Source organism: Ursus arctos, unplaced genomic scaffold (genome assembly GCF_023065955.2).
Source record: "Ursus arctos isolate Adak ecotype North America unplaced genomic scaffold, UrsArc2.0 scaffold_3, whole genome shotgun sequence".
NCBI lineage: Eukaryota > Metazoa > Chordata > Mammalia > Carnivora > Ursidae > Ursus > Ursus arctos.
This window is the reverse complement of record NW_026622985.1, coordinates 27,209,080-27,236,796: the sequence shown is the minus strand read 5'-3', so window position 1 is coordinate 27,236,796 and position 27,717 is coordinate 27,209,080. Positions and strand designations below refer to the sequence as shown.

The window sequence follows — 27,717 nt, the reverse complement described above, 5'->3', positions numbered from 1 at the left end:
GGGAGAGGAAGAAGTAGGCTCCCTGTAGGGAGCCCAACTCAGGGTTCAGTCCCAGGGTCCTGGGATCATGACCTGAGCCAAAGGCAGATGGCCAACCGGCTGAGCCATCCAGGCATCCCTGATCATGATTTTAAAACTAAGCAATGTCACAACTGGGAAATTATTAATAAAAGCAACAGCTTTTTTCAAGAAAGAAAGTATAATTAATTAGAAAACTACTTTTCTCAGTAAGGAAGAATATTTACATTGTGATAATAATGGAATCACTGAATACAGCTTTCATAAAAATGGGCGTGTTATGTTAGGAGCTTGGTTGAAGGGAAAGAATTGGAATCAAAAAGCTAAAATTCTCAACTTCTGTAAATGGAAATTCAATGAAAATGTCTGAAAATAATGTTTTAAAAGATAGTAGTATATTCATACTATTTAGAATTATGAAAAGGAATAGAAAGTAAACTACTAAATGTGTTATTATGGAGACTAGATTGGAGGTGGACAGAGGAGGAGACAGATGCCTTACATATACCTTTTAATGTTACTTTTTGGTATGCATATAGTTAATTTTGATGAATATAATTAATTTTAAAAAGTAATGTTATAGAATATTGTCCTTTTTAAAAGTTATTCTCAGAGCTCTTTGCTCTGTACATTCAATTGTCGTGATCTTAGCTTAAGAAATTATTTGTTCTCTTGTATTTGTCTTTCTATTTAGAATCCATAGTATTTTAAGGTATGCTCCTCTGATTTTGTAAAAATTAAATTTACTTACTTGATTGAAACAGAGCAATGCCAATCCATATTCATTTGTGACATCGTGTCTTGATTTTAAACATTCCTTGAAATTTGAAAAACGAGAAAATCTCAAGACCTTGAAGGGAGTTAAGAAAATAATTGTCAAAGTACAATCAGTCTTCCCGGGATTATCCTGTCAACTACTTCTGGGGAAGTTTATTCTATTATGACCTTGTTTTTCTGGAAATGTACTAGGTACTTACAATGTTAGCCTTTTTTTATAGGTCAATGGGAAAAATTATCATAGCAAAGCTTTTGAGAATTTAAAAGGACTAATTCAAAGGAAGAATTTAAAAGAACTCATAATCATAAATTATGAATCTCACGTGTGATGGATTATATAAAGCATCTGCTATTGAAAGCTAGCCAAATGTGAATAAACCTGTGATTTAAAAGCATGGATGTCGATGGAAATGTGACAGCATAAAATTGCCACACTCTGCTGCACATCCTGTCCTGGCAAGAACAAAACTCTGATGATATAATAGGCTTTATTTGTTTCTAATTTATGTTTCCCTACATGGGACCATCTGATTTATTATTGACATAGATAACGTTCTAATACCTAATGAGCAGAATGATCTTCAACATTCCATTGCAGAAGAGCAAATGAAAATCTGATTTTTTTTTTTTTTGAAGGAGGAAAATAGGGCTGGACTTCTCACTTAGGAAAGTATAAAAATAATCAAATACCTATAATTTTGAAGTAGTCTTTTGTAAGGATTTTAGGTTTGAATAATATTTTTTCTTTATATGTTTGATATTGTTTGAGCAGTTAGCTATGGAGACTGAGTGTACATAAATAGAGAATAATTTGTATTTTTGATAGGTGGAAGTGAGCTATCTTGGTAACCAAAATCTTTTCATATGATCTCAAGCCCCAGAAAACCAATTGAAAGTCAGGTGGGGCCAATTTAAGATGAGTTAAATTTCCAAAGTTTGATTCCAAGACAGAATCCATGTCTTTCCTTGGACCAAATGCTGAGGAAGCAAATACAAGTTCACAGGCCAGAAGAACTCAGTGAGCCACAACATTAGGGACTAATTTTCATTTTGGAATGAATAGCTAGCTCCCTTTACTCAACTCCTGACGCAAACTGAGAACAGGCTTTTTGGGGGGAATGGTTTGGTAGCCAAAACATTTCTGGAAACTATGGGAAGAAGGAATTCCATAGAAGGAATCTTTAGATACTAACAGTCAGCATGAAAGCCCTGGGGATTCAGAGATGAAGGGAGGTAAGCTGAATTTATGGGGGAAACAGGAATAAAAACTCCTTTACTTCTTTACTTAGACAGCTTTTCAAAGAACACACTGGAGAGGTGACCATATTTCAAGAAACCTCAGAACAGCCTTACTGATATAATGGTGATTTCCTTTTAGGAAAAATAGGAGTGGGTGTGGTGAGGATTTGTGCTGAATATCTTAAGATGGTAGGGGAAAGTGATCGGATTTTGATCTGGGTCCATTTTCGGTTGGAAGCTTTCTCTGCTAAGGAATTCTATACCTTAGATTGGAGTAGATTAGAAATTGACTTTCCTCAAAGGTGATTTTCTTTTTACCCCCATGAGGTTCTGCCTTTAATAGCTTTGATTATTCTTCTTAAAAAAAAAAATCTGTTATGTGTTCTTCTTTAAAGGATGTGGGAAGCCATTTTTTAGCTATATAGTCTTCTTGTGAGAGAAACTGTCAACTCCACCCACTTCAGGATTTCTGGCAATAAATGTGATTTCAAGGGTATGGGATCTTATTCACTCAACAGTGAAACATTGAGGAAGTCTGTGTTGCTTAATCCTAAATTTATTAGATTCAAAGTGACTAACCACTCCCTTCCTTTCTGGGGTGAAGAGGAAGAATGTAGACCATCAGGTCAAATGTTCTTCAGACTGAATGAACAATTGTATTAAGGGACACTAAAAGGGAGATACAAAGAATTCTTTTAAGAACAAATGTTTATTTCAAATAGGAGCAGGGATTATGGGATTGGAGCCTTCCCCTCATAGAGGGGCATCTGGCTGTGAGTGAGGAGTTTCATTGTTGCTGAGCTTCACCATTAAGAGCAAATTGGTTTTGTGAAGCCCACATAACCCTTCTGGACCTCACTGCATTGGTAACATGTGAGTCCAACAAGGATTATTAATAGAATGAATTTCCTTTTAGTTGGAATTTCTTTAAGCTATATTTCCGTTCTTCCAAAGGTAGAGGCAATCTGCTCCAAGGAACAGAGCAATGCCCAGGAATAGATATGTGAATGAGAGTTTACTTGATACTGCCTTAATTTTACCAAAGTTAGGCATAAGGTTCTAATTGCCATAGAACTCGACTATTGGAAGGAGCTTAGAGACCATTTGGTGTCTCTACCCACACATAATTATGAGAGAACTGAAGTGGCATTATTTGGCTTGCTAAAAGAAATGCACATGGGAATTTCCATTTTACTAGTAAAGATATTTAACGGTCTATGACTTTAAGTACTACTCTCTGTCACAAGCATATTTTCTTTATTGTTATGAATGAGCATTTCCTCTGCACTAGGCTGTCAGATCATGAGAGTGGAACTTGCTATCAGAGTCTTAGCAACACGTGCAGAGTACCTGGTGATCTTAGGTGAGTCAGTTGTTTGCCTTCAAAGTCAAGTTTTATAAAGGTAGTGACTCACTTTTTTTGTTCTAGAATGAGAAATTATTCTAAATACGGTCATTACAGTTTCTGTGACTTTTGGAGAGGTACCAGGAGATGTTGATGAAGAAGACTCTGGACATATCCTTCAGAAAAATGCACACGCACAGGAAAAATCATGTTGTTTATAGGGTTTTTGATCTTCAGAACCATCCTGTTGCTGTGCAATGGTTCATCGATCACGGAGCATGAACACTTTTTGTCATCATTTGATTAAAATCCATCATGGGAATGATTTCCATATTTACCCTAGTGGAATAAATTAATAATCTTTGTTTCATTTATTTCAGAAATAATCATCTTGTAGCTTTTCCAAAAGTATATTGCTAGACCAAGAGTGGGAATTTGAGGGCCTGGGACATTGAATGACACTGCAAACTGAGAATGAGGTAATAGAACAATGAATTGTTAAAAGAACAGTTAGAAGGAGTGATTATGGTGGATTAGGTCAAAGGTTTAGGTAGATAGAACAAAGAATACATTTAGGACCTAGAGGTAAATGCTGCTGTCATCTGAGGAGAGGTGAGGCTGGCTGAGTGTGTACAGAGCAGGCCTCCTCTGAATGGCATGTGTGAAGCAACATGCGCACCCCACTGTCCAGAGTTTCTGTTCAAAAGAATTCTAAACTGTGGACAGTCTTAAAAATTACATGTCTGAGAGTTGCCAGTTTAGGAGAAGAAAGAAATAAAGCTCTGAAATATATTGCCAAATTTTTAGTCTTTAACATTCATGAGTTTTCAGCCTGCAGAGCCAGCATGCATTTGTGCCTCCAGAAATCCTGGGAGTATGTTAGCTTTAGGTGTGAAGATGGCAGACTCTGGACTTAACTCCCTCCCCACCCCCACCCTGGTTGAGTTTTTTTTTTTTCCCCCCCCCTGGGCTTTAGTTGATGATCCTGTGGAAACAAAAATGACTTTGCTTGGTTTGGCAGAAAGGCAAGAAAGATAAGCTGCTTTGGGGAAGAAGGAACCTGTTCCAATCCCTGTCCCAAGGTCTTTTCAAAATGTATGCGTCAGCCTGAGAAATTTTCATATGTAATGCCTAAGTCTAATTATTTAGTTTGGCTACAAAGGATTGGCGAAGCATGCTTTAATCGTTTTGATGCTAACATTGTCACAAGGCAACATTAAATCATTTTGAAATGATAATACTTTACGTTAGTCACTATTTTCTCAGCTGTTTTTCCTTGTCACATTTGAAACTAAACCCAATAGAATTGGTTATAAAAGAAAGAAAACAAATGACTACCTCTACTTTATTTTCCTGGTGGTACCAGTAGAAACAGCAAATGAGATGCGAGATTCTTAAACATCTTTCTCCCTTCATTGGCATTGCCGTTCGTAATTCAGGGACTTACCATCTTTCAGAAACTTCTGGGTTGTCTCCTTGCTCCCACTCTTCCAGTTCTCATCCATCCTGAACACTGCAGCCAGACTTTTTTGCCAACACTCAGTTAAAGTCTTTGTCACTTTTCCGTGTAATATATTTGAGTGGCTTCCGGTTACCGAAATGATAACCAAACTCCCCAGCGTGCCATTTTCAGCTCTGATTATCTGGAGGCTGCCTTGATGTCCAGCCTCACATATTCTGTATGTTCTAGCCTACTGAACTATACTTCAATTCCACAAATATTAATAAGTACTTAATTTGTCTCCAAGACACTGAGCTAGTGCTGTGGATTCAAAGATAAATTAGACATAGTCTTTGTGCTGAAGGAGCTCACACTGCAGAGTAGAAGACATATTAAAAATGCAGTGTGTGAGGGCACCTGGGTGGCTCAGTCAGTTAAGTGTCTGCTTTGTCCTGGGATCGAGCTCCACATCGGGCTCCCTGCTCAGCGGCAGCCTGCTTCTCCCTCTCCCTCTGCCCCTCTCCCTGCTCTTTTTCTCTCTCTCTCAAATAAATAAAATCTTTAAAAAAAATTTTTAAATGCAGTGTGTGAGTGTGACGTATGATGATATATGCCCTTGTACGTTTCCGTGTTCTTCTGCCCTGAATAAACTTTTCTTTATATCTTTCCTGTAAAGCTTCCATTTGTCCTTCAATACTGTGGTCAATAATCATCTTTTTTTATATGGTGATGCACAATTACTTGAAAGATTTCTTTTGTGTATACTTGTATTAGGATTTATTTCACTTATATTGTATTTTGTATATGTATCTGTTTATGGATTGATCTGTGAGCCCTTTGAAGGCAGATCTTAGTTATGACCACAACCTTAACCACATGCTCAATACCTAACACGTAATAGATTCTTATAAATATTTGTGGACTGAATAGCTTTTTTTTTTTTAAGTAGGCTCCATGCAAGTGTGGAGCCCAATGTGAGGCTTGAACTCACGACCCTGAGATCAAGACCTGAGCTGACATCAAGAGTCGGACACTTAGCTGACTAAGCCACCCAGGCGCCCCCTGAATAGCTTTTTAATATTAGTCCAGTATTATTAAAAAAATACAGAGAAGTTCTCATCTTCACAACTCAGGTTTAATGGAAGACAGGATAACGTTCTTCTTTGCTAGAACTTACTTTGCCCAAACTGGAATTTAATAATCATACTCAAAGTAACAGTTAATATTTATTGAACTTTTCCTATCTTCAAGCTGTTGTTTTAAGAACCTTATATAAATTATTTCCTTAGTCATCCTAACAATTATAAGAGTTGGCAAATACAATGACTTCCTTTTTATAGATTTTGTAGAAAGTTTAAAAAATACATCATCATGATTGTAACAGCTGATAATTGTATAGCATTTACTGTGTGCCAGGCACTGTTCTATTGCTGATCATATATTAAGTCCTTTATTCCTCACACCTCCATGATTTATTAATAGTTTATATTATTCTTTCCTCAGTTCTGCATTATAGTTAGTATGAAATGTTTATTAGATATGAGTCCTACGAAAATAAGCTTACTGTATTTGGAGATGCTAGAAAATATTGTTCCATGTGTCGCTGGTCTGAAAAGCTATTAAAGTTATATCTAGCTTAATAGAAAATAATTAGTGTAGAGTTCAGACTTCTATCCAGTATACATAAAGCATGATTCATAAACATTAATAAGACCACACTCACCTGAGAATTCAGATAGTATCATATTTTCTTCAGCATACAGCCTTTTGCTTTGTCAAAACTAAGATCAAAATCTGTCTTGCTGAATAAGGGAAATAACATTTAACCATTGTAAATTAGAAAAAAGAGTGAAGGGAACTCTCAAACTATGAAATAATAATAAAGCCTGCAGTGGATGTATGGGATATATAGGCTTTAAATTTCAAAGACTCAGAGATGCCTTTTATAGAGGTTAAAAACTGCCATGAAACATTTTAGAAGTATCTTGGTTAACTATTTCTGAGACATTGTCTCTTTACATTTTTCTCATCGATTAATAATGACCACTTGAAAATAATGATTTAGTTTTAAAGTCCAGTAACACCTAATGGACTTTAATAAGTAGTAAGTGATATTATTACTTTATGGTATTTAATAAGTTACAGAAAATGAGAGAGTATGACAAGTATTTGAGGCAAAATCTATTGAAAAGATTTGGGTTTCTGTAAACCCAGACCTAAGTTTAAATAGGAGTCTGTCCACATTGCAATTATGAATGAAAAAAAGAATTAGGACGTACAGACAAGTGTCAAAGAGAAATGGAGACTGGGACTGAGATTATATTATCAGCTTTACCACAACTTGATGTTTTGACTTTAGGGCATGTGGCTTCACCTTGGAGGAATTAAATACCTTCATTGATAAAATCACGAATTTGTATTAATTGATTTTCAAGGTCCCTTCCTACTTTACAATTTTGATCCCATCACTGGGATCATATATCTTTCAGAATCCATTTTCTTGGATTTGGCTTCTTAGTTTACTTCCTGAATACATGAACTAGGAACAGTATAATCCTCCAAACACAGTCATGAGTCTTAACCTTATCTAAAGTAGGAGGTGAAGAAATGCTCTGAGGTTTATCACATACTTAGTCTGAGGCTTACTTTGCATAAATTGATTGATTTAAACCAGTTTGCAAATGTACTGTAGATTGAAGCTTTAATTTATAACTTAAGAAGGTGACTAAAGTTGTGAAATATTTTGCATTTAATTGTTTTGATACTCATTTTAGTATTTTGCATTTTTTCATACGTAAGATCAATATTGTGTCAAGAAAATACAGATTTCATAAATCACATTGATTTCTAAATGAGTGTGTGCTTAAAACTGCATATTGTTTGCTTTTATCTAAATTGGAGCATTTGTGCTGTATATATTCATTTATAGAGTACAAAAATGTATTTATTGAGCCAAATAAATATTTTGCTAATTAAATTTTTCTTTCTTTCTATTCCACTTTTATTTTCCCATAGACTTGCTGCTTTCAAATAGCTGCATTCCCTTTTTGGGTTCATCAGAAGGACTGGATTTCCAAACCATTCTGTTGGATGAGGAGAGGGGCAGGCTACTTGTAGGAGCCAAGGACCACATCTTCCTGCTCAGTCTGGTTGACTTAAACAAAAATTTTAAGAAGGTCAGTTTATTTATATGTAGTTGACTGAATATGCATTTATCTTCATCCATGCCTTTCTTCTCTTTTGTTTTAAGTGACTCAGCGTCAAATGCACTAGGTCATTTTCATGTCCAAAAAGAATATATTAAAAGAACACCTCGCTTCAGATACACCTTTTGGATTTTTCTGTATTTAAGTACATATACATGTTCTCTGTTAAGAGTGAATAAGCATAGTGATAAAACCTATGATGATATGAATGAAAGGGATTATACAAGAGAAATGCAATGGTTTAGATTGAGAATCTGGCAAATGAGTTATTTATCAATAATTAACATTTATATCTATAGCAATTATTGTAAAATTAAGTTTTTATTAACTTAAAGTTATCAAATAACCATATTTTAAATTGACAGTGTGACTATGGTGGTATTTTAGCACCATACTGGTTTTTTTCTTCACACTCCTTTATTTTAACTGAACAGTTTTCTCCTATGGCCTATTCACACTCAGAGGGTGATTAATAATACTCCCAACTATGGGCTCATGAAGAATAATCTACCACTAAAAAAATATATATATGCTAGTTACTGAAAAAACAAAAGGCAACTTCTGCTGTGCTTTACATTTTCAGTTAGCAACACGATACCCAAAGGAAAGAGCGCCACACTTTAGGCCTTATAAATTATGATCAGCTGCTACTTTAGCAAATACCAACATCTGTGCAAGCCAAGATGGACGCCAAGACTGGAAGGGATTGAATGACTGATGAAAAGACATAATACATGACCCATTCTACATCTATGAGACAGATTGTTTTTCTGTCTCTCTTTTTTCAGAAGTATTGCAAAAAAAAAAAAAAAAAAATCCTAGGAGCCATTACAGGATTTCAGGTCAATAGTCTCCAATACAAAATTAATGGAGAATTCTTTCCATTCATAAAGAGCTGTTTATAAGTCATCATAGGACTTTGAAGTTTCAAATAGCTTTCACCTACAATGACCACTTTAACTTAAACCTCTAATTTTGAAATGCTTTAATAACTAAATATTCATTGCTCAGTTATTTGAATATCATCAGGACTAAGGGCTGTAGTCTACATAGGAAAAATATTTATCTCCATATGTGTTAATATTGCTTTCTTAATGCCTGCATCAGAAACGATGTGTTTTTTTTTTTTTGCCTTTTAATAATTTAATTTTTAAGTAATCCTTCTGTCCATTTTTGAGGTCCACCAAAAGAAAAGGAGATATCTCTTATGAATGCTCAGACTTGATAAAGAAATAGTCTTTGGATGCAAATGTATATGCATGTATTAGATGTTTCTAGAAGAAAGTGTGAGGGTAAAATATTGCCAGTAGTTGTTCTTGACTTGTGATAATCCAAATACACTTACAAACTCATAAGATTATTTTCTTAAAAAAATATTGTGCAGCTTGATAAGCAGTGAATTATGTGCTAGAATTCGAAAAGCTTACCTTCATTCTGCCATTATAGTTCCATTCCGTGTAATTTTAAGGGTACATTTTTTCCTTAGTAATTTTTTAAAAAAGTATTTGTATCAGAGAGCCTATTGATGGTGTCAACTAATATCTCAATCATCAGTAAATATCTCAGGAGATAACTCCTTTTATGAAAGCCACCAAGGAAAATCTTAGTTTCACAGTTTTGCTTTAAGAGCTGCTACATAGCTAACAAAGCATTTTTCCAAATATGTCTCAGTTTTAGTATAATAACAAAAAGCAATTCATACTTTTAAGGGAATTTGTTCTTGTGCTATTCTCTGCCTTCAGGGATTAGAAGAAAAAGTTCATTTATCTGAAATGAGTGTATTAGATCATTGCTTAAAATAAATTCTGATAACATAACTTCCTTTTGTGACTATTTTAAGCAAATCTCTCTTTGGCTGCATTCCATCCTTGAAATGTGCTAATATTTAATAAAATAAATGTTTATGAAATATTGATTTCCCTTATGATGTTATTGAAATAAATGGTTATTTGAACACATTGTAAAATTAGGGTCTGTACTAGAGATTTTCTGCCCAACTGATATTCCTTTGTCTTTATAAAATGTATAATTCATGAAGAGGTTAGGTATACAAAGGAGATAATTTATGTTTATGTAGGTATCCACATTGAAAATTTATATAAATCACTCCAGTGCTAAAAGGTACTTCACAGTAGCAAGTTTAAGTGTCAAGATGGAGTGCTTTAGCAGTGTTTAGACCTACGTGGTTTGCATTGGCTCTATGCCCTTCGGCAAAAATCCAAACTTCTCTGTGGAAGAAACCACACATGTTGGGACTCTGTGGGCCTGAAGGATGTCCTTTGTACTCTCTAGACTTAGAGCAATCTACAACACGTAATTGAGTTAGGAGTGACTGGTTGGGGATGTTTTCCTCTGGCAAATTAAAAAAAAAAAAATCTTTAGAAAGTATTCCATTGAAGTGTCAAAATTTAGGATATATGTTTACTTAAAAGTGTTTGTACAAACAAGGATGTGCCTATTGAAAAATGGCCAGGATTACTTCATATTTGCCACAGGCCTTTAGTGTGGAATCACCAGAATTATAGCAGCATCCTTTACCAAATGAATTCAGTAACAAATATTTGGAAATATCCTTCGTATTATCTTGACTCCGTTCAAACGAGATTTTGAGTCATCTACAATGAATGGTACAGGTGTATGCTCAATAAGCTTTGATGAGTAAGTGAATGTAGAGGAAGAGAGTTAAAAATTAAACCTTTCAGGACATTTCTACTCTCTAGAAAGTAAAATTTAAGTACACCAAGTGGTTTGTGTTGTGTTTTGGGGTGTTGTTTTGTTTTGTTGTTGTTGTTGTTTTGTTATTGTTTAGATTAAAGGAATAAGATTCTGATCTTTTCTTGAGAGAAAGGACAATTTCTTCGGGATTTAATAGCCTTAGGGGCAAGTGTAAGCACACATGGGATAGGATACCTCTCACTTCAAGTAGGCTTTTCTACCGTTGGTCCATAAGGCCTCTCTCTTCAGCTAGGGAATACTCTGTGGATCCCTCCATGGGACAGGTTCAGGATAGATAATGCACATTCATTGGACATTTCCTTTTCCAATACGAGACCAAAATGGAATAATCAGAACCAGCCCAATGTGAGATCCCATTCCAATTGAAGGACCTGGATCTGGAACCATTCTTACGGTTGTGCTGTAGGTTGAATTCTCCCAGAGGCCAACCAGGAGAGGGAGATTAGTTTATAGGGTATTTGTAAGGGAGTGTTCTTGGGATCAACACGTGTGAGAGGGCCACTGGGGAAGTAGTATTAGATAAGAAAGAATTGAGCTGTGATGCAGACCTAGTAAAGCCTAGCTGACAGGCCAAACTGATAAGGTGGCAAGCCTTTCAATATTTCCCTGTAATGTAAGTGATAATACCATTATTCAACTGAGTTTATCTTATAAAATGGAATCTCCATTTTCTCCCTATCTAATCCATTCACCGTGACCAACAGTGTTATCTCTTAAACAAATAAAAATCTAACCATATTTCTTCTCTGTTTATACACTTCTGGAGTTCTTGATTTCCAATGAAGTTGAATGAACTCCAGATTTCTGTTAACTTCTAAGGCTCTCCCTGTTTCCGGTCTTATTTTTATCCACTCTTCATTATTCCCTCACTTGCACTTTGTTTTCTGCTTCTCTCCCTTCCTCTCTCTCATTCTTTTATTCAATCTTCTCTGTTAGTTCCTCTCAAAATAAATTCCTTTCAAGTTTTGTGCCTTTGCTAAAGCTTCCTGAAATTGCCATTCACTTTCTAGCTCATCTCACTCCTCTGAATTTTGAAGGCAGTTACTGAATTTTACCCTTTTATTGCCTTTTGCTCCACAAGGCTCCCTGTTATGTTAGGGGCCATGACAATCCTTTGTGTTTACTAGAGCATTATATATTTTGATATCAATGTCAGTTGTCCTACTTGATAGAATTATTATTCGTTGGTATAAATAAATACATCCCCCATCCAAATTCTACCCTCTTTGAATGGGGAGTGGGTTATTTTACATGCACTTCTGATTCTCCTTTAGCACATAGTACAGTTAGTACAGCGTCTTACACATAAAACACACTACAGAATATGTTTCTTCAATTTTTATGAATTGGCAATTTTGTTATCTTTTTCTCTCTTGATTGTGAGACCAATATATTATACTTATCAATTTATCATGCAGTCCACATAGAGTAAAAGACACCTAAAATTTAAGGACTTTATTATATTATTTACTAAGAATAATGTCCAGAGTTTGGGTGGCTACAGAGATGGAATATCATCTGTTTAATGACGTTATCAAGGACCCAGTTATTTCTGTCTCTTCTGTCTGCCATTCTTTGTTGACATTATCCTTAGGTTGGTAGCAAGATGACTGTGACGATTTCAGGGGTCACATTCAGAAAGAAAATATGAAGGGATTAAAAATCATCACTTATTATGTCTCTTTCTTAGGAGCAAGAAAACTTTTCTAGAACCTTCACATTTCATTGGCCAGAAATATGTCGATTCCAATTTTTGAACTCAAAATAGGGGTGTTGTAACCACGATTTGCTTACATCAATCAACTACCTTAGGCAGAAGTGTTTAGGAATCAATCACATTGATCACTACACTTACAGAGAGGGAATAGAAAACAAATTTTCTGAAAAAAAATTATTTAGAGGACTTGCTTTTTTCTCATTAACTTAGGCTACCTGAGGCAAATATAAATGCTTCCTCAGCCAGTCAACAGAAGAGTATATGTTGCCTTTTAAGAGAGAATTATAAAGATTAGCTAGTTCTACAAGGAACTTATCTGGGAGGATTTATTTTTCTTTCAGGAGATAGCCTTGGAAAGTATTCATTACAAATACATATCCTTGATGTGATTTATTTTTCTCCACCCAACATGGTAAAAATCGAAAAATCGGCTGACCTTTGTTTTTCTTGCTTATGTAAGAGTTAATTTGCCACTATAAAAGTTCACCGTGACTCTATAATGTGTGTAAGCTTTATAAACTCTGGTCTACTGCAGATCTCTTCAAATTTTCTGATACTGTGTAAGTTTTCTCCCTTCAATATTGTAAGAATTGGAAGAGTGACATTGTTGGGAGAGAGTAAGATTATCCTTGAACTCAAAGAATTAAAGACTACATAATTATTCTGTGGTACCAGTAGTTAGCATTATCCACTAAATAATGTACAGAGAACATATTTTTTAAATCAAATAACTAAATATCACTTAAGCATCACTGAATATATATCTTAGCAGAATTATACCCCAAATGATTCTCCTTTGATTTGGTTTTGTCAGTCTTTGGGGTTGAAACCAATTATATGCATTTGTAGAAGTAAAACTTGGGAGGCTTTTTTTTTTTTTTTTTAAGATTTATTTATTGATTTTAGATAGAGACTGGGGGTGGGGAAACAGAGAGGGAGAGAGAAACTCAAGCAGAGTCCACACTAAGCATGGAGCCTGACTCAGGGCTGGAACCCATAACCCTCAGATCAGACCTGAGCCAAAACCAAGAGTGGGACACTTAACAGACTGTGCCACCCAGGTGCCCTGGGATACTTTTTAGTGACTGAACTTTGTGTGTTGTTCTTCTTTTGTTCTACTTTAGTCAGTGTTTCTTTTTCGTTTTTTCATTAAAAAAATAAGTTGAGTGTCTGCTGTTGTCACATGTGCATGAGATTTGAGCTAGTTCAAGATGGGTGGGTAAGATTTGGGTTGTTGTTAACTGGTTAATTAAAAATAGTTTGCATTTATATTTGGAGCTTGCAGTTTATTGTTTCCTAATTCAGTTAGGATGGAGGAAAAACATGTTGGAGAAACTGAGTAATGTTGTTTTCCCCGTATATATTTCCATGTGCATATTTCTCACAGTTCAAGTTAAAGATACTAGATTTTCCTGGCCTAGCCCTTAACATCCTACACCATCTGTAGAGTCAGAGGAAGTATATGAGAAAATAATTTTAGTAGTCCTCAAGAAAGATGGTCATCCGTGGATGGACATTTGCACCCATTTATCATTAATTTATAAGTAACGCATCAGAAACCTGTTCATGTACACATAATAATAATGAGTTTTTGACATTTGTACTATATGAATTAAAGGCCTACGGTTTCTAAACAAATGTTTCTAAACTATGAGACATCTGGCACTTTGACTACAAATGAATATTCTCCATCTCAACCAGGTTTAAGTAGTCCTAGTAATAATCCATATAAAATCCAGAGTCCTCTCTATGTAAACTCCAGGAGTTATATATATAAGCTGAAAGTCTCTCCCTCTCTCCTCTTTCTCTCTCTCTCTCATTTTTTTAATGTAGTCATAATTAACAGTAATATATATATGTTATATATATTTATATTTATATATTTATATATATCCAGTACTCTGTTTGGTTATGTTAATTGGACTTCTGAGTTAATGAATTGTTGGGATCCTTCCATCTGAAAATGTTACTCACTTTGGAAGCAGTTCAAACCATGCATGGGTGGAGTGAGTCTCTAAACCAGGATGTAAGCAAACAGGTCACAAAGGGGATGATTTATTAAACTAAGTACTGCTTTTGTATTCATATTATTCAAGGATTTGTTTCTTGGTTTCCTTTTTTTTTCCCTCTCTCTCTCTCTCTCTTTTTCTTTTTCAAGTGGGCTATATATAGAGGCAGACAAGTTGATCAATGAGAAATAAACTTACTCTGAGACCATAGTTATTATTTATTTTACCTACTAACCTAACAGTGACTGGTATTCAACTAATGGAGTGTAATAATAAACAACTTTATTTTACCTCCCGCAATTCCTTTCAATCTATTCTGTGGAACTCTTCTCTAGACCTGTTTGGTAACTCCAGCAGGCAACCATGGTTTTCAAGGTCACTCTTAGGTAGTACAGGCTGTTGTTATCTAGCAATTACAAGGTCCGGTCTGATGTAATAAAACTTTCAACCTCATATAACATTGAACCTCTGATCCTTCTACCTGTCCCCGTTTGGATATGCCATGTGAGGGAAGACTCCGGGCAGGGAGGTATTCAGAGACTTCTCTTCGTCCCTACCTAGCATTCCTCCTCTTCCTGAAGCTTGTTAAACTTAGTTTACGACCCTCTAGTCAAATCAGGAGAAGGGAGGAGGAGAGGGTTTTGGACAAGTGTTTACTCTACTGTCATTGTCAGAGGGACCTCACTTCTTAACTTTCTGGCCTTGTCAGATGTTTGAAGGTGACTTTTCTTTCAAAGGCATCTTAGGGAGTTTTGGGGGGAATTTCCTCTTTCTGGAGTTCTTTCCATTGCAGTTCTCTGGATAAGCATGACTACGTTTCTTCTCTGACTGGTATACTCCCACTTTTTATCCTGAGATTGATTGCACTTTGACCAGGTATTAATTTCTGAAATCTTTTCACTCAACATTCTTGAACAGGACCTAACATGACCTCATGCCATCCCATTTTTGAGCGAGCTTGGCTCCCATTTGTTTCATGGAAAACTATCATGTGTCTTTTCCTGGATACACTCTAGAAGTTCAGGCTGATATCAGTATAGCCACTGAGTCTGGTCTCTGTTTTCCCTGCAGCTTGTCAGTCTTTTTCTCACCTTTAGGCATTAGTCTAGAATGTTCCACCAACTGCATGTTCAACAGCAGGTGCTTCTTGAGGTCCCATCAAAGCTCCTTTCGTGGCACCTACTCCTCACCTTGGGGGTTATAGGACACATTATAGAACTGTCTCAGGTGAAATATCCTTCTCTAGGGAAAGGTAAAAACTTTCTAATCTCCAGTTTCCAAGTATTTGTGGCTGAACGTGGGTGAAATTATCTATAGGATTCTTGGCCACCTACATAGAAAATTTTTGCTTCTTGACCTAGAATCTCATTTTTTCATTTTTACTCAGCAAAAACTTCCCTTTTAACATTTGCCTTACTACCAAAGCCATAAAATGAGCCCTCAAAAGGATGTTGTTTTACCTTCAAATTTAATGGGCATCTTCATTATGTATCATTCCTAAAGTATACAAACCAGAACCATAGAGGCAACCAAAAGAAAAATGTTAATGTTCTTATTAGTATTATTTACCTTTTGACTATTAATAGCCTCAAACAAAACATATGCTGTTTTACATCTTGTTTCCCATGCTTTTCCATAGATCTCCGTTGGAATCTGATTCCATTTTTCAATGAACTTTGAAATTGATCTTCAGATAGTTTACTTTCATTTTGAGATAATATCAATCATTTTTGTTCCTTTTTAAATAATTAAAAAATAATTTCTCTTGAAACTCATTTGTGTCAAAATTAAATATTGTATATAAAATGTTCAGGGGTGCCTGGGTGGCTCAGTCCATCTGCCTTCGGCTCAGGTCATGATCCCAGGGTCCTGGGCTCGAGCCCCACATTGGGCTCCCTGCTCAGTGGGGAGTCTGCTTCTCCCTCTCCCTCTAACCACCCCCCCCACTGCTTGTGCTCTCTCCCTCTCTCTAAATAAATTAATAAATATCTTTTTAGAACTATTAAAAAATAAAATAAAATAAAATGTTCAAAGAATTGTGTTTGCTAAGATCTTTTAATGAGCCCCACCAAAAACCTAAAACCTATTAGTTAACCTTATAGTGTTCAAGGAAAAAGCAGTATAATACTTAAAATTTTTCTGTTTAAAGTTATTTATATTTGTTTTTAATATAAAAAATACTAAATACGTTTCGGGGAGAAGGAAGTTTTCCTATGGATTTTAAGATGAAAAAGCGTACAAAAGCAATATATACATTACATAGCCTGCCTAAGATAACCCCATACTTTTGTGGAATAAGTTGACACAACTTCGTTTTGCCTTGCTAAATTTTAAGTCCCCACATTTGCTTCAGAACTTGACTCTGCTGCTTATTTAACCACAAAATAATCAGAATTATTTAAAAGAAAACATTGGATAAACATAAACATAAAACCCTTAAGCTAGAACTTGGACACTTTAAGAGGATTTTTTTTTCTTTTTAGCAGAATGTTAGTAAAGTAATTCCATGTTTATAAATGTGACTTATTTTTCTTCCACTTAACAATTATAATGCAATTTTTGTACTATTTTTCTCCTTATTTAACATCAACTCAGTATGTGATTATGAAAATTAAGTTACTTGAAATTCATCACTGTGCCCCTATTTTTAAGCACTTATATTAAGAAAATAACCAAGCTAAATGAGTTTGTAATTTTAAATACAATAATTTTTTAGTGGAATATTTAAACACCCTTCTCTGCGTAGCATGCATGAAAAGCGCTTTGTTTTTTCCCTTTCCTCAAGGAAGTCTAAAACAAGAGGGTTTTCATACATGAGGATCCTGTACTTGCTTGCTTTATGCTGAGTATAAGCAGAAATGCTTTTACAAGTCTGAATGACCTTCTGACTCCAGTTCTATTAACTCACATCATGGCTGAATAAGACATCCCCCTCTAATGCTTTACCCTGTGAATCTTTTATTTAGGGAGAAAGTCTCAGAATAAATAACTTCTCATTTAAAATTAAAGTTATTGATAAAAGAGAATTGCCACCTTTTTTATTCTTATTTAATATTTGAAATTAAGAAAATATAAACATTGGAAACCATGTGGACATCCCAATAAATTAACTTTTGTTATACGGCACCCTGCTTAGTTTCATGGTGATTAATCTGTTCCTAGTGCCTGTGGAGCACATGCTGTCTACTAACCACAGAGGTGAACAATCGCCTCGTTCATGGATGTGCTGGCTCCCTGGCCTGGGTGCCAATGTGCGAGTCCCATCTGGTCACTGTAACAGACTGTCAGGATGTTGTCAGACTTCTGCCAGAACTCTGACAAGAACTCCTTCTCTGCTGTAATTTTAAAGGAAACTTTGCAGATCACTTTTCAATAATTATTGAGTGCTTACTATGCAGGTGATAGGTGCCAGGTACTAAAGAGGGTAGGAAGTAGAAGCAATGCTCCTTGTCACTCAAAAGCGGTAGTCACTAAACGTCAGTGAGTCATATATTTAAGTCATGTACTTAGGAAGATAATGAACACTGTGACCTATATATCATACAGAATTATAAAATCTATCCATAAGCATACTTGCACTCCAATTCACATGTGACTGCACCACAAATTCCAAGTTACCCATCCATTTGTGGATTTCTTAAAACTGCTTTCATGATGCAAGAACATTCCTCTCACTTTCGTGCAATACGTGATTATTGAGCTCCTACTGTATCTCTAGCACTCTTTCAGATGCTGGACATCCAGGGGAGAATAAAACTGGTTAGGTCTCTGTCCTTATGGTGCCTCCAGTTTCTAAAGGGAGTGTTTGATGGAGAAGGAAAAAAGAAACAAATAAAACATATCATCTAAGTGTTGTTAAAAACTGTAGTGATAATCCTGGGGGAAAAATCCCCCAACTTTATTTATTTATTCATTCATTCATTCATTCATTCATTCATTTATTCATTCATTTTAAGTTTCTATTTAAATTCCAGTTAGTTAATATGGAGTGTAATATTAGTTTCATATGTATGATATACTAATTCAACACTTCCATACAACACCCGTGCTCATCACAGCAAGTGCCTTCCTTAATCCCCATCACCTATTTCACCCATCCCCTGCCCACCTCCCCTCTGGTAACTGTCAGTTTGTTCTCTATAGTGAAGACTCTGTTTCTTGGTTTGTGTCTCTCTCTTTTTTCCCGTATGTTTGTTTGTTTTGTTTCTTAAATTCCACGTATAAGTGGAATCATATGGTATTTGTCTGACTTATTTCGCTTAGCGTAATAACTCTAGTTCCATCCACATCGCTGCAAATGGCAAGATGGAAAACACTACTTCAGCTGGTTTTCAGAGAGTCTTTTCTAGGGAAGTGATATTAAAATGGACTTTTTATAAGAAAGGACCATCCAGAGGAGGTCAGATGTATTCCCAGTAGAACAGATTCATTCTGAGGGTAGTATTGAGATAATACTTGAAAGCACAGCATTAGCTGCTCATAAGCTGTGAAGTAGGGACTCAAATTTAGTATTCTAATTCCATTGCATTTCATTGATCTTTACGCCCAGGAAAGGGTCCCAAACTAATTTACTTGCAAAAGAAAAGTGGCATATGGATATGGTAAACACAAGTGTTTTAGCATTCAGAGACACTGGGTGGAAGAAAGCTAGTTGTGATGAGAGTTTGAGCTGAGTCCTAAAAAAAAAGGGAGAGACAGTTCTCACCTAAGACTTCATGAAGGAAGCTACATGGGCAGATCATACCCAAACTTAAGAGTTAAAACTCCCCATCCATAACAATTTCCCCCTAGCCAGTTTCAATCATGTAAGCTCTACTTTTAGTACTGTTGTCCTTATTTTTCAGTACTTCATTCTTTGAGCTTAGATCTCTTACCTGTTCCTGGGACCCAGAGCAGTCTTTGCTCCCTTGGTTGTTTCAAATCCTTTATCATATGGCATTTAGACCAACATTTTCCCAACTCTTTTTACAGCCATTCAAAAACTCGAATCCTGTTCTTTGATAGAAATGCCCATCTGCATTTTTAGGGCTCTGAATTTTTGTCCTTAATTAGGTTTTATGAACGAGTTGTAACTTTCCCTTCTGTGTATTCCATTCAGTTTTGGCATCTCTGAACTAGGCCAAGGGCCATTTGACTGACCTTGCACTGGCTAACTTAAGTCAATTAAATTGCTTCTCCGAAGATTTAACAAAGAGCAGATATAATTAGAATTTCCTTAAGATGTTGTTATAGGCCTTATCATTATTTGAATGTTTCTGTAGCTTGCCTAAGATTAAATAATTAAAAATAAAGTGCCTGACATTTTCACCTTACTGAGTGATAACTGTTAATATGTGTTATAAGTTATGAATGAAACAATAATTGTTAGAGACATTGCAGTATTTACTTGTGAGTTTTTCTAACCTGTTTATATTCAAAAGGAAGTAAAATTGCTTCAAAGAACAAACAAAGACATTTTGGATTTTGGATAGAGATAAGCAAATAAAATCAATATAAGATAATCAGATCATTGGTTGTATTTTTAAATGTATGCAGCTCCCATTATATTTTCATAAGGAAATTAATATTAAATCTCTTTTAAAAATGTGTTTAAAATATAACTTTATAACAGCTGAGCATATGTGAAGTGACACTGAGGACAATTTTCATTTCATTAAATGATCTCTTATTATACTGGTAATCTACATTCTATAACTCTGAAAGAAAAAAATATATATATACATGTATGTATTTTTATTCTTACTATTTTTTTAAAAACGATATGGAGGGCACCTGGGTGGCTCAGTCGAGTAAGCATCTGACTTCGGCTTAGGTCATGATCTTGGGGTCTTGGGATCCAACCCCACAACGGGCTCCCCGCTGAGCAGGGAGTCTGCTTGCCCCTCTGCTCCTCCCCCAGTTTATGCTCTCTCTCTCTCTCTTAATCTCTCTGTCTCTCAAATAAATTTTAAAAGCTTAAAAAAATAAAAAAATAATGTGTTGAATTTATGTGTCATCTTTGCAAAGGTATCATGCTAATCCTCTGTGTATCATTCCATTTAGTAAATGTGCTGCCAAAGTGAGCACTACATATATATTTTTAGACGTTAATATTTGATCCCTCCAAGTGTAATTTACACAAATGAATCCTTTGGAAATGTTCTATTTCAATTGTGAAATGTTATGAAAACAACATAAATATGGTAGTTTGGTTAAATCAATAAATTACAGAACATGGAGACTGACTTATCAGTCATACCTGTTTTGAAACATTAACCAATACATTGTCACTTCCAAGTGGAGAAGTTTATAAATTTATTTACTTGTTTCCCAGAGTAGTTTTCTGTTATTAACTTGATCTATAAGATTAGCACTCAAATTAAAATTAATTTGCAACCCCTAATTATTTAGTAGTGGTTCAATTAGTTGTTACACCCTGGATAATTATGTTGAGAGAAATTCTCACTCATCTGGATCCACAGAAAAGACATGTTTGATTTCTGACGTCTGTCCTCCATGTGGGTAGAGAGAGCAGTGGTAAGCTTTGCACATATTTGAGATCCTTTGTATCTAAGCACCAAGGTTCCAAAGACTACTCTCTGCCAAAACGGTAGCCTCACAGGCTGCCTCTGGCACATTACACAGCGCTAGTTAAGAACTGGTGTTCCATGGGAATATTTCAGGACAATTAATATGGCAATGATGCAAGTAGCATCTCTGCCTCTGCTATGTCTCTTTTTGATAAGTGAAAGAAAAATATCCATGCGTAACTTTCTAAGGGAGTAGTTCAGCTACGTCAGCTTTAGGGGTTTGTGTTTTGTTTGTCCTGCTCATGCAGTTTTTAATACAGCTTGACACTGCGTGTACCATGCTCCAAAGTACAAGGAAATGTACATGTCATTTTACTGCCAATAAATTCAGAAGTAATGAGAATGTTAATAACCACTGCTTTAAAACTGCACATTACCTAATAATCAAGAGGGCTTTTTATAGATTTTGTGGACATTGTATTTTTACTGAAATAATCTGGGCTACTGAATATGGTAATATTCAGTACTGAAATAATCTGAGGATCTCGGGTCCTTCTTGGGCTTTTGTGTAAACCATGCTAAAACTTGGAATTATTCATAAATTCTGTTGTTCTATACACAGAGTTGATATCTCTCTCTCGATGTATCTCTGTGTGCATCTCTCTCTTCTCCTTCTCTATCCACCTACAAACACATGCACACATATACGCACATATATGCACACGCACACACACCATGCACACATGCACATATACACGCACACATGCGCACACACAATTTGACTAGAAAAATACGAAAGTGGTGGAAGACTTTTATATAGATGGAGAAATAGAGATAGTGATATATATGTCACATATATGCCACTTCAAAACATTATTGAAAAACAAAAATACTACTTAAACATATTTCTGCCAACCCCATGTAAGTTTGTGGGTTTTTTGTTGTTTTTACTTATTGTTTTGCTTGATTATATTTTTAGATTGAATTAAGTGAAATTTTGCTTCTGTAAATTCTTTACCAACAAAGAATTAAAAGGAATATTTTTTAAAAGACCCTTTATTCTAATGACTAGGTGGTAAGTAAAAGAAAATCCCACTATAAATCATAATTAAAATGATAGCTTTCAAATATTGGCACAACTACAATGATTATTTTTCCCTCCTTTTAAGTAAATGTTTTGAGTCTGGAAGACCATCAGATATCGCCTAGGTTGTTGTTATTAAGGTAATTCTATTTGTGATTCCTGAATTCTTGACAGCATTGTGTCAAAATAAGCCAGTGTATAATCCTAATGAATCTTTATTTTTAAGGCTTATGTTATCTTAAGAAGTAAAATTAACTTTGTGATACTATCTTAGAATTACTGTACTATAATAATGATTAAAGGATAATTTCCTTTTTTAGCAGGGTGTAGACATTATGAGATTGAAGGTAAATGTTGAAAAGTGAGATAACATTTTGGGAAAAAATATCCTTTATAAACAGACATTAGAAGATTTGTTAAAATCGGTTTCTGGCGCTCAACAAATTCTCAGTGCTTGGGTATCTTTGTAGAACATTTACCCACTAATCAAAAACCTGATTCTCTGATGCTTGTAATTTTAGTTTTATTGCTTCATTAACTAGGACGACACATTTCAATTTACAATTATGTGAATTAAGAATCAATTCAACTTACAATTATATGACTTACAATTCATAGCTGAAAATGTACAACAAAACCATTAAAACATCTTTTAGAGATTTGTATTCCTTTGCAAAGAGAAGAAAGGAATCTATAACTACTATTTTAGTGTTAAGTCCTTAAAAAAAAATTAGAGTCAACTATTAAGAGCAAGTAACTGAAAACAATGGCTCAAAAGTCGGGCTCTGTATGCTGGTCGGCCACTTGGGGCCCCTTAGTGCTCCCTGAGCACAGTGGCTCCGTCCTCTGATCTCTCTGCTCACTTTGTATCTCCCAGAGAAATGCAGGTACCTTATCTATTTATAGAACTGTCTTCCTGACTCAGTGCCACACCTTGCCAGACATACAGAGGGCCCTTTGTAATTATGCGTGTAATGAACGAATAACTAATGAGCAATACTTACTCTGTGCTAACTTTGGAACTTTCGTTTAGATTTCAAAGAAGGCATAAAGATGGCTTCCACGTTTCATCACTCTAAATAACTCCCACCTTTCTGAAGCCTCTACAAATATATTCAAAATCAATTTTAGAAACATGTATCTCATGATTTGCTTTAACTCATCACCCAAATGCTTTTTCAAGGTAAAAAAAAAAAAATAGAACCCTATGATAATCTTCCTCCTCTTTAAATCTTATTTACTTAATACAGAAGAATTCTGTATTTTCCTTTCCTTTTTTTATAGAATTTATACCAATAAGATATTTAGATCAGAACAAATATCTATAACTATTTGTTCTAAATTCATTTCTGAAATGTGATTGAAACTTATCATCATGAAAAACAGAAAAGAATAGCATCTGACATATTGAAAGGACTCAAAGAAGTATTAATCTAGAGTAGACACCAAATAAAACAAGCTAAACTTTAAACCCGTTGACAGATCATGGATATGTGTTCTGCATGCCTCTTATTTTCAGTCTGATGGTACAAGGTTGTCTGTCTTTTGTAAAATCACTATAATATTCAGGAATCAGCAAGTATAGAGTTACAGTTTTGCAAGATGAAAGAATTCTGGAGATTGGTTGCCCCGAGTGAATATACTTGACAATATTGAACTATAAAAATGGCTAAGATGGTAAATTTCATGTTATGTCTATTTTACCACAATTAAAAATAATAACAAAAATGAATCTTGAAGAAAAAAATACCTTGAGAGAGGGTGCCTTGAGTTCACAAATGCAAATCAGAAGCAAACTACCATGAATTCAAGATGACATTTTTATGGGATGGAAAAAGAACACTGGCTTCAGTGTTTTTGCTACTAATGGTTAAAAATAAGCAAACAAACAAACAATTAAAAAACAACTGGAAGAAACTTTCAACTTTCCCACGAGCTGTGGTGTTCTACGTTTACTCTTCGTTGATTGATTTATTTAGGACCTCATTCTGGGTTGATGATCGACTATTCTCCATCAGCCTATGCATGGCCCATTTTGATTAATGTATTTACTAATCTACATTCCTTAGTTGTTTTAAATTATACATTAAATATCTGAAAAAGACATCATCCAGAACAAAAGCTAAGCTCTGGTAAATAGTTGTTTCTTACCACAATTTAAGCCTTCTTTTTTTCAGTCTGGGGCAACCATCGTTCTGAATCCAGTATTCATCACTCTCTTGTTTTTCTTTTTACTTACTTATTCCATCTACGCATATACCTTAAAAGCGTCTATTTTATTTTAGTTGTTTTTAGCATTATTCTGAGGGGATTGTTCTGTTTGTAATTAGGGGGGCTGTACTTTTTTACTTAATAATGAATTGCTAAGATCCATCCATACTATTTTTTATTGCTGTGGTCTATTTATATTTTATGGCTGGTTAATTTTCAAAATTGTGTGAAAGTATAATTCCCGTGATTTAAACCATTTTTGAATAAATTGCATCTTTAGGTCCTTACTGCTAACCACATCAAGGTTAGCTCATCACTTGAGCCTACTGCTGGCTCTACCACCCTGCCTAGGTACACCTTTGGACTATAATTTGCAGCCTGTTAGAATGTGCTCTAAATGAACAACCTTGCTTCATTTAAAAATCTTAGTAACTTTATTGAATTTGTCTAGGAAGAGAGTTTGAAATGTATTCTCTATTCTTCTTTATTCAGGGACTTAAAACCCTAAAATTTTACTACGAAGATAATGCCATATAAATATTTGTGACTTCTAAGTCATTTGTGAATTCCAGGTTTTACAAGTCTCTTTGGGTGCATTCCCTCAGGATATTTTCCTTTTTCCTCAGCTATTAAGACATGTTCTGCTAACATTGGTGAGAAACATAATCAAAGTTTGTCAGAAACTCTTGGAACATATATTATAAGCAATTCAGAGTTAGCTCTTCTTGTTTCTTCTTGCCTGTAGCTTAGCAGAGAGCGTTTCTTTCTTTAAGCTAATGGAGTAAAGTAACTGTTTGAACCTCATTTTGCAAAACCTTCTTGACAGAATTGCTAAACTTTGTTAAAAACAAAAGAAAACCTGTGTGAAAAATTCAAGATGTTTAAGTCATGATTAAAAGCTACCAACCAAGGGATTTGCTGCCCTTATCCTTAATCATTTACCCAAATAATAATTACTATGTGGTGATTGAGACCCCCTACTTCAGACAGGCTTTGGGTCATATTTTGGCCTTGCCGGTGACTATGTTTGTGGCATGATACTTGACGTGTTACTTAATGGCTGTATGAATGAGTTTTCTAATGTGACAATGGGGAGAGTAAGGACATCCATCTCATGGGGTCACTGTGAGATTTAAATAAGATAATACATTAAAAAATGTTTAAGTGACAGATGCATTTGAGCTCCATACACGTTAAATTTGCCAGCAAATCCACCCTGGTCTTTGACTTGGAGTGATAACTTATGCTTGTAATGAAGTGCTGTTTCACGCATTTCCCTGCACACATGTATAATGCCCCACCACTCTGAGTAAACACAGAAAAACAGCCTAAGTAGAATCTCTTACTTAAGCAAATGCTATTCTGAAATTCTATCGACATCACGATAAGAATTTATGGCCTTACCAACATAACGTATCTATTATTACATACCTTTAAAAAGAAATCTGAAGGTTGAAATATACAAATGGATGGTTCTGTAGTTTTTCTTAGAAATTTTTTTAGGGTGGCTTTGGAAAATATCTGAATCTCAAAATTCTTACATCATATCTAACATGCTTTTAGCTTGATATCCACTACTCAATTTAACACACACAATTTCCTATTTAAGATTTGTAGGGTGTTTTAGATATTCAAATTCTGACACACTTTGAAATATTTTACAGATTTATTGGCCCGCTGCAAAGGAACGAGTGGAATTATGTAAATTAGCTGGGAAAGATGGCAATGTAAGTATGAGACCTTTGTTAAACTGATACTGATAATAAATATGTATATTTTTCTATTGAATTAATGGCATTGGTGTATTATTTTTAAGACTGCATTAACATTCTGTGTAAAGATTAAGAAGATATAAATATTTCTGTCTTGCCATTATTCTCAGAGATTTAGAAATACTAGATTTTCTAAAGCGTTAATTCTGGATATTACTATTATCTTCACAGAAATCTCAGAAACTCACTTAAAATATTAAAAAATAAATCATCAGAAAATATACTTATAGGACTGTATATTTTTCATTTATATGCCTGTATTTTGTAAATGCACATGAAATCATGAATATTTTAGCATCACAAACATACAATTGATATTTAAGTGAATTTGAATTAAAGTTAAACTTTAAATTCGCTTAAGCATAATTATAGGAAATAACTTATAAAGGATAAATAATGGGGTTCTAATATAAACTTCTGGTTTAAGTTGCCTTAAGAGACAGAGAAAACCTATAGATACACGTGACCAACTCAATTGCTCTGGAGGCATCCTGTCCGAATTGCTTTCGCGTTGTCCAAGTTGCCCTGTATCCTCCCCGACATTGTGTTGTCTGTTTTATCTCCAGCAGTGACGGAAGAGTGCTGTGGCTCTTCTGCCTCTTGTCCTCATCTGAGTGTTCTGATTCAGGCCAGATGCTCTGAGTTCTGCCCTGACTTCTTGCACTGTGGTGATAGGGAGAATTGCTCTCTCTCTCTCTTTCTTTTCTTCCTTTCTTTTTTTTTTTTTTTTTTTTTTGGGCAAAATAAATCACTTCCTGAATGTAACTGAAGATGAAAAGAGGTTCTAAACTTTTCAGAAACATAGATATCTTGAGGCATCTTTTGCAACATTCTCTAATGTTGCTGTAAACACAGTAACCCAGGGGGATTAAGATGAACAATGCCTTTTCTTTAATAACAACAAAGAGTGTGTGTTATAGGAAAGCATAATTAGATACAAAAATTGTCACTTTACCAATGTGATAAAAATAAAACAACGTGACACGTGATACCTAATATAATTGAGGGGAAGTTTAGAAGACTAAGAATTTGGAACAGCTGGTTTGCTCACCCATTGGTTCATGTATTTATTTATTCAACAAATATTTATTAAGAACCTAAATATGTACATAAATATGTGTATGAAAGGATACAGTTTCTACTATCATAGAGCTTTTAATACATAGTAACGATACTGCAAAACAAAATGATCAAAACGAAAGAAACTTTTGATTATGCCTGATTTTATGTTCTTTCAGTATTAAATGTTTTCAGGCACATTTATGTTAACAGAAATATATCAGAGGATATTAGCATCAAAGGCAACAAGAAACAGTTTTTACATTTATTTTACTTGAAAAAGATCAAACTATTCTAAAATATATTCTTCTTCCTCTCATGTCTCTAATCTCTTCACCCTGTTCAATATGCTAACTGAGCAGGTGCTCAGGTCTGCAAATCCTCATACCTTTTTGTACTTGCGGGGGAAAAGGGATGCATTAGTTATGAGAGTTTTCAAAATTATGTTAATAACAGTACAAACATGCCATAAACAGCATGAACACTTTAATATTTTGTGTTTTACCAGAATTGACTGTTTAAAAAGGAGGCCAGGAGGAAAAGGTGGTTTAAATTTCCTTCAATAAACTAGTGTCAGTGTTCCCATGGAGTAGA

The 27,717-nt window shown here is 34.9% G+C and overlaps 1 protein-coding gene and 1 non-coding gene across 4 annotated transcripts in view; one reads left to right on the top strand and one right to left on the bottom strand.

Annotated features, from left to right (window-relative positions):
- The window catches only part of SEMA3D (semaphorin 3D), a 240,737-nt gene that overhangs the window by 85,781 nt on the left and 127,239 nt on the right, over positions 1–27,717 (top strand). For all 3 annotated transcript variants that reach the window (XM_057304256.1, XM_026504666.4, XM_057304255.1), the window contains 2 exons: positions 7,836–7,996; positions 25,957–26,019. In XM_057304256.1, coding sequence (XP_057160239.1) covers positions 7,836–7,996; positions 25,957–26,019 — 224 coding nt within the window. The remainder of the gene's footprint in view (positions 1–7,835; positions 7,997–25,956; positions 26,020–27,717) is intronic.
- LOC113267525 (U6 spliceosomal RNA) lies at positions 20,450–20,554 on the bottom strand. The gene has a single exon (XR_003320839.1). It is a non-coding gene; the product is annotated as a U6 spliceosomal RNA (small nuclear RNA).